At 40.8% G+C, this 13,780-nt stretch overlaps 1 protein-coding gene across 1 annotated transcript in view; it reads left to right on the top strand.

Annotated features, from left to right (window-relative positions):
• The window catches only part of LOC137940113 (vacuolar protein-sorting-associated protein 33 homolog), a 49,166-nt gene that overhangs the window by 9,019 nt on the left and 26,367 nt on the right, over positions 1–13,780 (top strand). Inside the window, exons 7-10 of the mRNA XM_068785039.1 lie at positions 9,737–9,844; positions 9,945–9,989; positions 10,473–10,529; positions 10,673–10,767. Of these exons, the coding sequence (XP_068641140.1) occupies positions 9,737–9,844; positions 9,945–9,989; positions 10,473–10,529; positions 10,673–10,767 (305 nt within the window). The remainder of the gene's footprint in view (positions 1–9,736; positions 9,845–9,944; positions 9,990–10,472; positions 10,530–10,672; positions 10,768–13,780) is intronic.

Genomic DNA, 13,780 nt, shown 5'->3' with positions numbered 1-13,780 from the left:
TAATTCGGAACAACCTTAGAACTTCAGACCCATTAGCCTCACTACCAGCTCATACAAAATCATTGCTTGCATCCTTGCTAACCGCCTTTGTGCCATACTCCCAAATGTCATCAACCCGTGTCAAAGCGCTTTTATCAAAGGGCGCAATATCCTGGACTCGGCAATGGTGGCTCATGAGCTATTTTTTTATGAAGGATGATTTTATTAAAAGAAAATGGAGAAAAAAGGGGAGCTAACCCCTAACAACAATAGATTGCAAGGAAGCTCCCTGCTTGGCCAAACAATCAGCCACAAAATTTGTTGATCTCAAGATGTGAGACCAAAAACAATCAAATAGACTAACAATTTCCATAATTTCAAAAAACGTGTCCCAATGATGCCATTGGGGCGCTGAGTAATGTTCACACCAGCAGATCACCACCTTTGAGTCTCCCTCGATGTGAATTGGCCCAACACAGTGATTGCGGAAAACACATAGCCCATTAAGAAGACAGTGTAGCTCAGCCGTCATAGAATCTGCAATACCGAGAGGGCCAGCGAAAGAAACGATCTGGTTCCAAAAAGAATCACGAACCACTCCGCCAAAACTAGCTAGACCAGGGTTGCCGAGGGAGGAGCCATCAAAGTTTAATTTAAGGGCTCCAGTAGGTGGTGGTGTCCACTTAGAAACAACCGGGGATTTTAGATTTGTATGGAGCTGGGCAAGACAACCCCAATTGTTTTTTATGGAAGATCTTGAGAAGGGGGAGAAGGCTTTCTGAGAGTGAAGCCATGTAGTAATAGTACCTAAGATGCTTTCAATGATTCTTTCTTGGGAATTGAACTTGGCATTGAATTTCCTTTGATTGCGCTCTAGCCCGAGCCCCCAATGAATGAAATCCGAGCAAGCCGAGATCAATATTCTCCCAAGACCGGGGACGGAAGTCCCTGCAAGCATCCGACAGGTTGCGGGAAGATCCGCGGGAAAGCAGAACTGTAACCCAATGCGGCTGATGATTGACGTCCAAACCTCCCATGAGAAAGGGCATGAAAGGAGCAGGTGGTTGACAGTTTCCTCAACTACATGACAAAAAGGGCAAATGAGGTCAACCCCAAACTGGCCATGTTTTCTAAGATTGTCAGCAGAGAGAATTTTGTTGAGGCAGACACTCCACATGAAGAACTTTACTTTTAGAGGGGCGCTGAGGCGCCAGGTGAACCCTACCGCATACCTTTGTCCCAATTACACCCAAACTCTAACACTTAAAAGATAAATGCTAGCTTAATTAAATAACTCAACATAAATAGAAGACTAATATAATTAAAACACCTTTAAACTGAGACTCTCCTGTGAGACCACCTTTTGTGAGACTCTTGTAAGACTCCACCATATTAATTATAGCTTTGTGAGACTGTTTACTGTGAGAGTCATGTAAGAGGCTTCCATATCTTCTCTTCAACACTCCCCCTCAAGCTGGAGTTTATAACTTCAGTTTGCAACGAAAAGGATTCTTGGTCTTCAATTTCCTTTTGCTGAATTTTTTTTTGACAAATAGAATTCTTCATAGATGCAAAAACTTCGTCTTTTGTGGTCCTCCTTTCTTGAATATTTTGGTCACATAAAACTTACCACAACATATGGAATAAAATACATCTTTCTTGTACTTCTTCGTCTATTTCTCCCCCTCAAGCTGGGAGGTAATGGCAGTGATCCCAGTTTGAACCAAATAACATAGATGTAGTAATAAGCTCCTCCATCACAGTGTCCCAACCCGGGCACCGACTCTCAAAGGTAGAAATGGGTGATAAGTGGGTAATGCCTATCATTCACAAGACGGTGATAAAAGACCCACAAATACATATAAAAAGTCTTAGTGGACTTAAAACACCCATATATATATATATGTATATATGTATATAAAGGTGAACCAACCGAAGCAACACACAAGAGGTTGGACCAAAGGGGTATGTGAGAATCAAACAAAGGATGGTAGGAGAAAGGTAACCGACAAAAAGGGGTAAATGAGATATTTTCCTGATATTGTTGATCAATAACAGCAATTCAAAAAGAGACACAAAAAATTCAGCTTAAATTCAGATTTTTCAATGCAACAGGATACCATCATGACCTTTGATTCTTCCAATGCGAATGTATCCTTAAATATAGATCAGATTGACATGAAATTTCCTCCTTCGGAAACTAGACATAAATACCATTCATCCAAGTATAACTTCTCTTCATAAAATATACTTCTTTTGAGATAAATAATCTGATAGATTTCGGTCTCTGTAATCTGGCCGTATTAACTACTCTTTGTCCTTTTGCTAGTATGACCATTGTCTCTTCCAAGATCAATATTTCCATATAAAGAACTCAGATCGAGAATTGGTTGAATAGGTAAGAAAATAGACTTACAGACCTTTCTTTTGATATATAATTCTCCATATAAAGTCTCATTCTTAATAGCATAAAATAGCTCGGAAGTTGAAGTTTTCTGCTGTTGCTCGAACCTCTTTTGCAAGCTGACCTTTGCTGCTTCAAATATTGATTTCTCTTTGTAGAAAGCTCCGATTGCAAAAATTCATTTTTCTTTGGAAAGTAGACTCGAATATCTTTTTGCCAATATATAATATGCAATATGAAAAACTTAGAATAGAGGTTAAAATGCAAAGCAAACAATGGGTATAGGGACTGAAAAGAGAAAAAAAATAGAAACGAACCTAAACTGCTAGAGGTAATAGATCAGAAAAGGATCACATTATCTCTGTGGGTTGACTGAGTCAACTCACTGAACCTACTCTGATACCATGTTGAATTTATGGAAAAGAGAAACACTTCATTAACTTTTTTGTAATCAGAGTACATGAAACCCTATTTATAATAGAGGAAAGTAGTAGAGTCGAATTAAAATTAAACTACCCTTGTCCTAATTACACCCAAACTCTAACACTTAAAGATAAGTCCTAGCATAATTAAATAACTCAACATAAATAGAAGACTAACATAACTAAAATACCTTTAAACTGAGATTCTCCTGTGAGACTCTTGTAAGATTCCACCATATTAATTCTAGCTCTGTGAGACTGCTTACTGTGAGAGTCATATAAGTGGCTTCCATATCTTCTCTTCAACATTTGGAACTGTGAGAGAGCCATCCACGTATAGCAAGATAGGCGGAGGACTCCTAAAAAGAGCCACTCTTATCTGGCTACCAAATTAATTTATTAACTCTGCTGGCTTGTATCTTGGTCGCATGAATTGTTTCCAAAAGGCGACTCGCCTTCAGGGCTTCTAAGTCTGATAGACTCCGTCGAGGGTCAATGTTCCATCCCACATTACTAACGACTTTAGCAACTGAGCTCCTCCTCAATTTCGATATTTGGAAGAAAAGAGTTCTGAAGAGTCATCTCTCCTGACCACCAATCTTCCCAAAATTTAATCGATTGGCCATTACCCACATAAAATTGGATTGACAAAGAGAAAATCGGGAGAAGCAGATAGAGAGATCTCCAGATAGGGGATAAACGCCTTCTGTGTCCCCCCTCAATCCACTAGTTCGAGGAGATGCCGAGCTTTGCTTGCTCCATATCTTTCCAACGGTTTGGAATGAACGAGTTAAATCTCCAAATCCATTTAAGAAGCATGACACGATTCATATCTCTGGTGAGACGGATCCCGAAGCCACCAAGAGATTTTGGAAGACAAATCTCCTCCCAACTGACCAAATAGTACTTGAAATCAAAGTTGGATCCCCTCCGTAAAAAAACGCTTCTTCATCTTATCTAGCTGTAGACAAACAAAGGTAGGGCATGACAGAAAAGATAAATAGTAGTTTGGAATTCCTGCAATACATTATTTTAGAAGGGTGAGCCTTCTTGCCTTGCTGAGCATTCGACCCTTCCAGGTGGCAAGGCTTATGAGCTATTGGACTTCTTCAAGAGATCCAATCTCCCCAGAATTGTTATCAAACTCGACTTTGAACTAAGCTGTATTTCTAATGCCCCCTACTCTGTCCTTGTAAATGGCAAACCTTGTGGATATTTTAAGGGCTCTAAGGGAATCAGGCAGGGGGATCCTCTTATCCCCCTTTTTGTTCATTCTCATTGGTGAGCATTTGGCTGCCATGGTCCGTTTGGCTAAAACGATAGGATGGCTAAAACCTATTTTCCCTGACCCAACCCTTGATGTTAGCTTCCTTCAATATGTAGATGACACAATTCTTTTTTGTGATGGCTCCCTTTGCCAAATTCACAATTTAAGTGCCTTGCTTAGTTTATTTGAATCTCATCTGGGCTATCTTGGTTGCAACATTGAATCATCTGCTGTATCTTATCTGGGGCTCCCATCGTTAGACTTCTCCCCAAATTCAAAATGCCAGTAAAATGTTACATTGGAAATGGAGCTTCAACAAAATTCTGGAATGATTGGTGGTCTGACCAATCCCCCCTCAAAAATATTTTCCAAGAAATCTCTGGCCTCTCTGGTAATTTGGAGGTCTTTATCTCTGACATCTGGTCAGATAATGGGGACTGGAATTTAAACCTTAGAAAGGGCCTCTCAAATCCTAAAGCTCTTCTTGGCTCCGAACTCCTTTACAGACTCCCAGTCAGAAAGCCATATAACTTAGGTGACACTTTAATCTGGACTCCATGTCCAAAAGGATCTTTCTCCACATCCTCTACATACAAATTCCTAAGTAACTACTCCACAACACACCCAAAGCACCCTGTGGCCTATGCTTGGGACCTCCTTGCCACGCCACGTTGCAAATTCTTCATCTAGACTGCATGTAGGAACAAAATCTTAACTTATGATTCCTTAATTCGTCGGGGCACCCTTATCCTGGACCCTCCTCTGCCCCTTCTGTAAAAATGCCCCAGAAACAGTAACCCACATTCTCCTATCATGTCAGTTTGCCCATCTGGTCTGGACATCCCTACGAAATAAAATTGGCTTCCAATACTGTGCCTCAGGTAACTTAGCAGACATTGTCCTCTCACTCATTGATTTCAAACTTCCAAAGATAGGTAAAATGATTTTATCATGTTGTATTGGTCATATCATTTGGGCACTCTGGAAAGAACGTAACAGGAGGAAATTCAAATTCAAAACCTCTCCTTTTGAGGTTTTGACAGAGCAAATCACCAACCAAGTATCTGTTTGGCTCCTAAATAAAAAAGAATTCAAAAACTTCATTGATTCAAACTTCAGGGGAAATTGGCAGACAATCGCTGGTCTATCTCTGCCAACCATGGCTATATGGGCCTTCCGTCCTCCCGGGCATGTAAAACTCAATTTTGATGGAAATGCTCTCAGTTACCCGGGTTCAGTAGGGTTCGATGGTGTTATCCATGATGCAACTGGGGACCTCCTCTTCTCTTATGCAAGCCCCCTTGGCAACTTCGAACCATAAAAGAACTTTTGGGATTGTTGCACCGGCTGAAAATTTTCTCTAGCCACCTCACCTGCCAACCTTGGCTATATGGGCTTTCCGTCCTCCCGGGCATGTAAAGCTCAATTTTGATGGAAGTGCTCTCGGTTACCTGGGTCCAGCAGGGTTCGATGGTGTTATCCACGATGCAACTGGGGACCTCTTCTCTTATGCAGGCCCCCTGGGCAACTCCGAACCACAACAGAACTTTTGGGACAGTTGCACAGGCTGAAAATTTTCTCTAGCCACCTCTCTAGTCCTCTTTGTATTGAAGGCGATTCAAAAGTGGTGATCAATTGGTGTGCAAACTCAATTTGGCCCCCATGGTGGTGTCATTGGGATATGTTTAATATAATATGTAATTTATTTTCCCATTTAAGCTATAAATGGAATCACATTCCTTGCTCTGCTAATCACCTGGCAGACACCCAAGCCAAGGTGGGCATTTCTCTCCAACACTTTGTAGAGTCAGGCCCTTGGACCTAGGTTTGTAAAATTTCTTCTCCTTTTTATCAATATACACACCATTCATAAAAAAAAAAAAAAAAAACTTGACTTTGAAAAAGCTTTTGACCAGGTTAACTGGAAGCTTCTCGATCACCTATTTGGTCAAATGAGATTTGGCACCCGTTGGCACTTTTGGATGTGGAGTTGCATCTCTAATGCCTCATTCTCTCTCCTGATTAATGGTAAGTCGTCCAAACACTTCAGTGGTTCTAGGGGAATCAGACAGGGTGACCCACTGTCCCCCTTTCTATTCACTCTCATCTTCGAATATCTCTCCTTCATGATCTAGTGTGCCAAAGACTTTGGTTGGCCCACCCCCCTCCCCCCGTACTTACCTGGGCCTTCCGTTGATTGCTGGTACGCCCTCCAAAAGTACCTGGCATCCTGTGATTGAGCGGATGGAGGGACTTCTGGCCACGTGGTGGGGTAAATTCCTCTCGAAAGTTGGTAAACTCTCCCTTATAAAATCTAGCCTTCATGGAATTACCAGTTATTACTTATCTCTTTTTCATTGCCCAACTTCTATGAGACACCGTTTGGAGGGTCTCAAACGGAGGTTTCTTTGGGGTGGGCCCAATGGAGAGAGAAAGTATCATCTGATCAAGTGGGCGGAAGTGTGTCAGCTTATCCAATTCGGAGGGCTCGGTATCAGAGATATCGCTAAGACCAACTCTGCGTATCTCGTGAAGTGGATCTGGCGATTCAACTCATCACCAAAATTGATATGGAGGGCCCTTGTTGCTGCCAAAAACAAATAAGCCAAATGGATGGTGGACTGATGGTGGCCGGCGATATCGCATGTCTCCTATCTTGTGGAAAACCTTCCTCCTGCTCCCCACCTTCTGTAAGGCAATCAAATGCTATTCGGGGAATGGGCGTCTCACAAAATTCTGGTCAAATTGGTGGCTGGGGGACAAACCTTTGGACAAAAGCTTCGGTTCCATCTTGAACCTTTCCAGCCTCAAACATGCCCACATCTCGGATTTATGGTTTGACTCTAGAGGATGGAACCTCAGTCTCCGTAGGGCCCTCACGGATTCAGATGCCTTGATGGCATCCACCCTTCTCATTCACCTCGCAAATGTTAAAATTTGAGATCATATTCCAGACACTCTCATTTGGACCCCATGTCCTAAAGGTTCTTTTACCTCGGCCTCGGCTTACAACCTTTTACATGGCCTCAACACCCCACAGCTCCAACATCATCTGGTTCAAGCCTGGTCTCTACTTGTTCTGCCTTGTATAAATTTTTTTAAATGGTGTACTTATAAAAATAAAATCCCCACGTCTGATACCCTCAATATGCGGGGAACCCCCGTAAAGGATCCTTCCTGCCCCTTCTACAACTTCCCCGAAACCGCCGCATATGTCTTCATGCACTGCCAATTTGTCCATGCAACCTGGACCAATCTCCTCAACCTCATAGGAATACAATTCTACGTCCCCCACAACCTGCCATCCATGCTCCACTCCATCACCAACTCACGTCTGCCAAAGTTTGGTAAAATGCTCATTTCTAGTTGTGTGGGTCACATCCCCTAGATTCTTTGGAAAGAGAGGAACAATTGGAAATTCTGATTTAAATCAACCCCAATTGAGGTAATTGTGGATAGCATTGCGGGTCAGGTCTGCGCCTGGCTTTTGACAAAGAAAGAATTCATTCATCTAAGTGGCATTGATTTCAAGAGGAATTGGCATTTGAGGTCGTCCATGATGAAGATATCTGTCTCCTCTACTCCTTTGCCGGCCCTTTAGGAATTTATGATTCTAGCTGCTTTAGGGCCTCAGGATTTTTCAAGACCGTCTTGATGGCCCCTTCATCATCGAAGGTGACTCCAAGGTGGTCATTGACTGGAGCGCGAAGAAAATCCGCCCCCTGGTTGCAATGGGACAATTATTTTGAAATTTGTAATATAACTACTCATTTAAATTATATATGGGCTCACACGCTCAGATCCGCCAATCATTTGGCGGACTTTCATGCTAAAAGGGGCTCTTCCCTCCAATACCTCGTTGCGGAGGATGGGCCACTGCGCTAGGTTGTATCTTCCTCCCTTTTTGTGAATTCACACCTTTCACTCATAAAAAAGAAAAAGAAAAGGGGCCACCAAGTAACAAAAAATGCAAAAAAAACAACACTAAAGCAAGATATTGCATATCTTGATCAAACACATCATGAAATGATTAAGACTGACTAAAAATCTCTGATTAGAAGAGGAGTTTGCCTAAAAAACTGGGGCTCTAGGAGAAAAGAAACTCAATTCACGTTAATGCATGAAGAGATAATAGGAAAAAGGGAGAAATTTCGGCAGAATTGACCTTTAGTACTTTTGATATCGATATCTCCCAAATTATAGTTCAGAATCACAAACCGTTTCTTGCTAAAGAAATTAGATACAAAGATCTTTAATTTGACACTTAATTTGACTTAAAATGCTTCATTCTTGAATTTCTGGAAAAGAGAAATATTTCACTAAATTGATTATAATTGGATACAATGAGCCTCTATTTAATAGAGGAAACAAGTAGAATCCAATTACAATTAAATTACACTTGCCCCAGTTACACCAAAAGTTAAACACTAAAAGATAAGTCCTAAAATAATCGAACAACTGAATATAAATAGAAGATTGACATCACTAAAACACCTTTTACTTTTATTCTTCTATGAGACCTCTTCCTGCGAGATTCCTGTAATACTCCACTCTATTAATTTTGGTTCTATGAGACTTCTTGTTATGAGAGTCATGTAAGACTCTTCCATACCCGCTCTTCAATAGAGTCGATAATTGGACAACCACTTTTTTGTAATTCTTTACAAATGAGAATCTTTTTATGGGCTCTAGGCCATACAAAGTGCAATGCTTTTAGGGGGCCACTAAGATTCCAAGACAATCATTTGCTGAGTGGCAATAAAACATTCTGGGGCAAGGAGTATTTTTATAGGGGGATGCCTTAGAGAAATCCCCTTTTGGCTGAGGAGACCAGAGAATCTCATCTGTACCTTGATTTACTTCAAAGAGAGATGCGATTATTAATATTCCAATTCTTTCAAAAGAGCAGTTGCTCTTGCCTGAGTTGCATCAATTTGAAAGACTTTCCTGTAATACAAGGCTATTATTAGTCATCTGTGGCATTGGCAAAACCTCTGTTTAACTTTCCCCGGATTGCCACAAGAACTGTTGTAGCAGTTCAATTTTAGTCTTGAAGTTGGGACAGTTTCTCTTAATACCTGCCGAAGTTAGGAACCTTTTCTCAATTAATAAGCATAGGATCTTCCCAAATTCCAACCAATGTGGGAGAAATTCTCTCTTTCTTAGAGAATAAGCATGAGACATGAATCACATGTATCATACAATTGTTTACTAAGCAGTTAGTTGTGATAAACTATACAAACTGAATCAGGAACCATCTAATATATATTACAATAAATACGAACCACTGTATTGAGTTTAGCTGAGTTGTGTTGTATCCAAGTCTACTAGTCTACATGTCCTGAACCCAGTCAAATTCAAGAAGGCTTGCTTGGGACGCGAGTCTACTCGACAAGATGGCAACCCTAGCTTTCAGAATACGGGTCCATGACAGGCCTAATGTCACAAAAGCCATTCAGTTATCCTAGATTCTCTAACAAATCTGAATGCAACTGGTCATGTTTGATCCTACTTTTTTTAAAAAATGTGTCTTGTAGATTAATGGCCTAAGTTTACAAAATTATGTCCTTCTATAAATATTAGCAGTTGACACCCATTATGGTTATATTCTCTGCTGCTTTTTCTCTTCTTTAGGACATTAAAGACTTCTTTATGTGTTCGCAGTTTTCATTTGGAGTAATACCTAATGTCAGAGCCAAAGGCAAAGCATCAACAAAGGTAGCTGACATTCTAAATCGCATGCAAGGGGAAGAGCCAGTGAACTTGTCTGATGTAATTTTAGATGATGACTTTTACTTGTGTCCATCTATTGTTTGTTTACATTCTACCTGGCTTTGTTGATGACGTCTATAGTTACATCATGGTGCCACAGATGGGTGCTCCGGAGATAGATACACTAATCTTGCTAGATCGTGAGGTAAATTTGAGGTTTTACTTGTTTAAGTTTCTTTAATTTTTTGCATTATTTCACATCTGAAGACTTAATTGTGGTAATCAACTACTCAGTTTTACTTTTACAGGTAAATTTTCCATAGTTACCATACCCGCACTAAATTTTTTTCTTAGAATCCATCGAAAACTTTCATAGAATCTAATGAGCTTCTCCTGTGAAGACTTAATTGTAGTAATCAGCTAGTCAATTTTACTTTTACAGGCAAAATTTCCTCAGTTACCATACCGCACTAAAAAAATTTCTTAAAATCTATCAAAATTTTTCAAAATGTAATTATAGCTTATAGGAGAAGCTCATTAGATTCTACGAAAGTTTTGGCCTTTCAGTGTGTGAGTTTTTCTCACTATTTTTTAAAATAATTATGTCATTATGACAGTCTAAGGTGAGTGAACATCTTGTTTAAAATTGCTCTTAAAGGTGTCTGACTTTGTATGTTGTTGGCTTTAGGTGGATATGATCACACCCATGTGCTCTCAATTAACTTATGAAGGTCTTCTAGATGAGGTATGTGGCACTCATTCAATTCGTCTCTGGGAATGAGAGTTTCACTCTTATAAATTAGATGGACATCTTGATCATTGCTGGACCGGCTGGTTCTTTAAAAATCTAACTCTTGCTATGACTTTCCTGCAATTGTTCCTCCACAGTTTTTGCATGTTAACAATGGTGCAGTCGAGCTTGATGCATCTATTATGGGAGCTCAACAAGAGGGAAAAAAGATGAAAGTTCCACTTAATTCCAGGTAAACTTAAAGAGTTCTGTGTAAGTTTTGGTGTCTTCACCGGATAATTTCATTACCTTAGTGTTGGAGCTCAATGTTGATGTCTTTGTATATTCAAACTAAGATGTTCTTTTTTCTTGGATTTTTGCTTTATTTATTTAATTAAGCTATAAGTTGATCATGAATTTCATGATTTGCCAGGGCCTGTGTTATTCGTCTGTCTTGTCCATGAGTTTCTGTAGTAGCAAACAAGATACCACTTCTATATGGTCTCATACTAAAAGGTCAAGCACCCTACATCTGGATTCTCATTCTGTGCAAGACCTTTGAGAATGACAATTTCAAACAAAGAAAAAAAGAAAAAAAAAGACCTTGAGGATGAGATATGCTGCTCTGAGTTCAGACAATCAAGTGGCGGCTGAGACCCAGAAACTTACCTTAGATACAACCAAGTTTCTTAGATGTTGAAATAATAAGGAAATGTATATTGAAGTCTAGAAAGAAGAAACTCACATGAATGGAGATGTCAGGCATTACTATTCTGGGTGATCCAATTATCATCATTTCAAAAAAAAAAAAAAAAAAGGAGTGTTTAAAGAAGAAGCATAGAAAAAAAAAGTTGAACATTCATTTTGAACGTCTTACAAAAAAGAGTAAAAAGAAAAGTAAAAGATTTTTGTTGAGCGATGTAAATAATGGATTTACTTTGATTTTGGAAGCTGATCAAAGGTTGATAATGGATCTAATCTAATTCTGGAAGCTGATCAAAGGGTGATGATGAGTCTCCTCCCCCTTGGAATTGAGGAGGATAAGCTGGAGATCGTGTGATTACATGGAGCTTTCTTTGGGGTGAAAAGAATAATAAGAAGCAAAACATAGCCCAGGTGTCCTGAACTTGACCTAGCTTTATAAGTTCTTGTTGGCGTGGGTTGTCTAAACTTCCTTTCAGAAGAGGAAATCTTTCGTAGAATCAAAACGAAAAAGTTTATTATGGCGTGATTGTAGGAAACAGATTGTTTCCTTGATCCTGTGATTTTATTCCTTGATTTTAGGATCTAAATTGATCCTAAAATCAGCATGTAATGCATTATAAATTGCCTCCTAAATGGAGAAGAATGATAAGTCGGAAAATATTGTTCGAAAGTGTCTGTGTCTCGGTTTCACTTATCTGTGTCTCAGTTCAACATGGTATCAGGGCGGGTTAATAACCTAGAGATTTGATAGAGATATTGTGATCGTTCGGGCACGAAGCAGGGAGAAAATTCCATTCTTTCTCCCTGCGTCATGCTTCCTGCTACGGACCCGATTCCAAAGTAGGGAATCGACGAGGAGAGGTGCAGATGCAAGCTGACGGACGACTTCTCGCGACGCAGTACTGGAACTACCTAAGTCTGGCCGATCACTTAGTCGACGAAGGAGGAAGCTGAAAAAAATTCGTCGTGGAATTGCAGAACTCTGTTTTTCTGCAAATCCGTATTCTGGCCGTCCCGTAGCTAAAAGAACATTGCCGACGACCGACGACAATCACCGAAGATGACCGCTGACGACCTTACCACCAGCCCGTTATTGTCACCGATCACCGCTGTCGCCGAGGGAAGCCGACTTGCAGAACTTTGTTCTCTTTCTGCAACGACGTTCTCTTTCTGCACCGATTGTTTCTGTAGCCGAATTCCGCCACCCGAACCCTGCTGGAACCCACCAAACCGCTGCCGAATCACCGCTTGGTTTTCCGGCACATCACCAGCCTAGCGAAGAGGAAGAGCATTGCCGTCACCATGAACAGAATAGCCGTCACAGAAGACCGGCGGAAGTTCCGAAAGCTGCCGACGCCGAGCCACGGCTCGGCCTCCCAGAAAACAGTACTGTCGCCGACGAAACCAGAAGGCCTACCGTCGCTGAAACCAGGACTACCGTCGCCGAAGACAAAGACGACCAGGTACGCGAAGACTCTCTGTTGTTGCCGAAGACGCTATGTTGTCATTATCGAACATGCTATTCATCATTACCGTACATGCTCTGTTGTGACCCCATCACCGAAGACGCTTTGTCGTCACCCATCACCGAAGATGCTCTGTCGTCACCACATTACCGAAGACGCTATGTCATCATTACCGAACATGCTTTGTCGTGACCCCGTCACCGAAGACGTTCTGTTGTGACTCATCACCGAAGACGCTCTGTCGTGACCCGTCACCGAAGACTGTCTCAAATTAATCTCTGGTTCACCGTGAGAGTACGGTGCAGAAGTGATCTCGACGAAGAAGACGACGAGACCAGATTTGTCTCGGATCAGACTTGATCGAAACGAATTACCGAACCGGACTGAACTGAACATCCGAATCGGATCGTACAAATAGACTTCCGCTTATCACACCCGATGGAGCGCTCAAGAAAAGTAGATATATGGTATATTTTTGTCTCAGACCAAGCATAGTATGCAACAAGAACTTATACAACTCACTTGGCAAGTTGGGTATCCGATATTTGTACGCACCAACTTGAGGGGGAGTGTTGGCGTGAGCTGTCTGAGCTTCCTTTCAGAAGAGGAAATCTTCTATAGAATCAAAACGAAAAAGTTTATTATGGCGTGATTGTAGGAAATGGATTGTTTCCTTGATCCTGTGATTTTATTTCTTGATTTTAGGATCTAAATTGATCCTAAAATCAACATGTAATGCATTATAAATTGCCTCCTAAACGGAGAAGAATGATAATTCGGAAAATATTGTTCGAAAGTGTCTGTGTCTCGATTTCACTTATCTATGTCTCAGTTAAGTCTTAGCCAAGGAGGTTTTGTCATTATGAGATAGGTGTGGATGGTGCTATTTGATTGATTCTGAATTAGGTGTGAGTAGGTAAAAATGAGGGAGGAATCCCCAATCCATATTGCAAGAGGAAGGTTAATGTTTGATCAGGGACATGGTTTCTCATTCCCTAGAGAAATAATTTGTTTGAGTTGCTAATGGATATCTAAAGTTTAGAAGCATGGAAGTGGTATCATCTGGGGATTGCTACATCAACATATCAATATTTG

The sequence above is a fragment of the Aristolochia californica genome, unplaced genomic scaffold, assembly GCF_029961685.1.
Source record: "Aristolochia californica isolate CCGP_79_NKW_82.1479 unplaced genomic scaffold, dmAriCali1.0.hap1 SCAF_9, whole genome shotgun sequence".
Classification (NCBI taxonomy): Eukaryota; Viridiplantae; Streptophyta; class Magnoliopsida; order Piperales; family Aristolochiaceae; genus Aristolochia; species Aristolochia californica.
The sequence above is the reverse complement of the archived record's forward strand: the minus strand, read 5'-3'. Positions and strand labels throughout refer to the sequence as shown.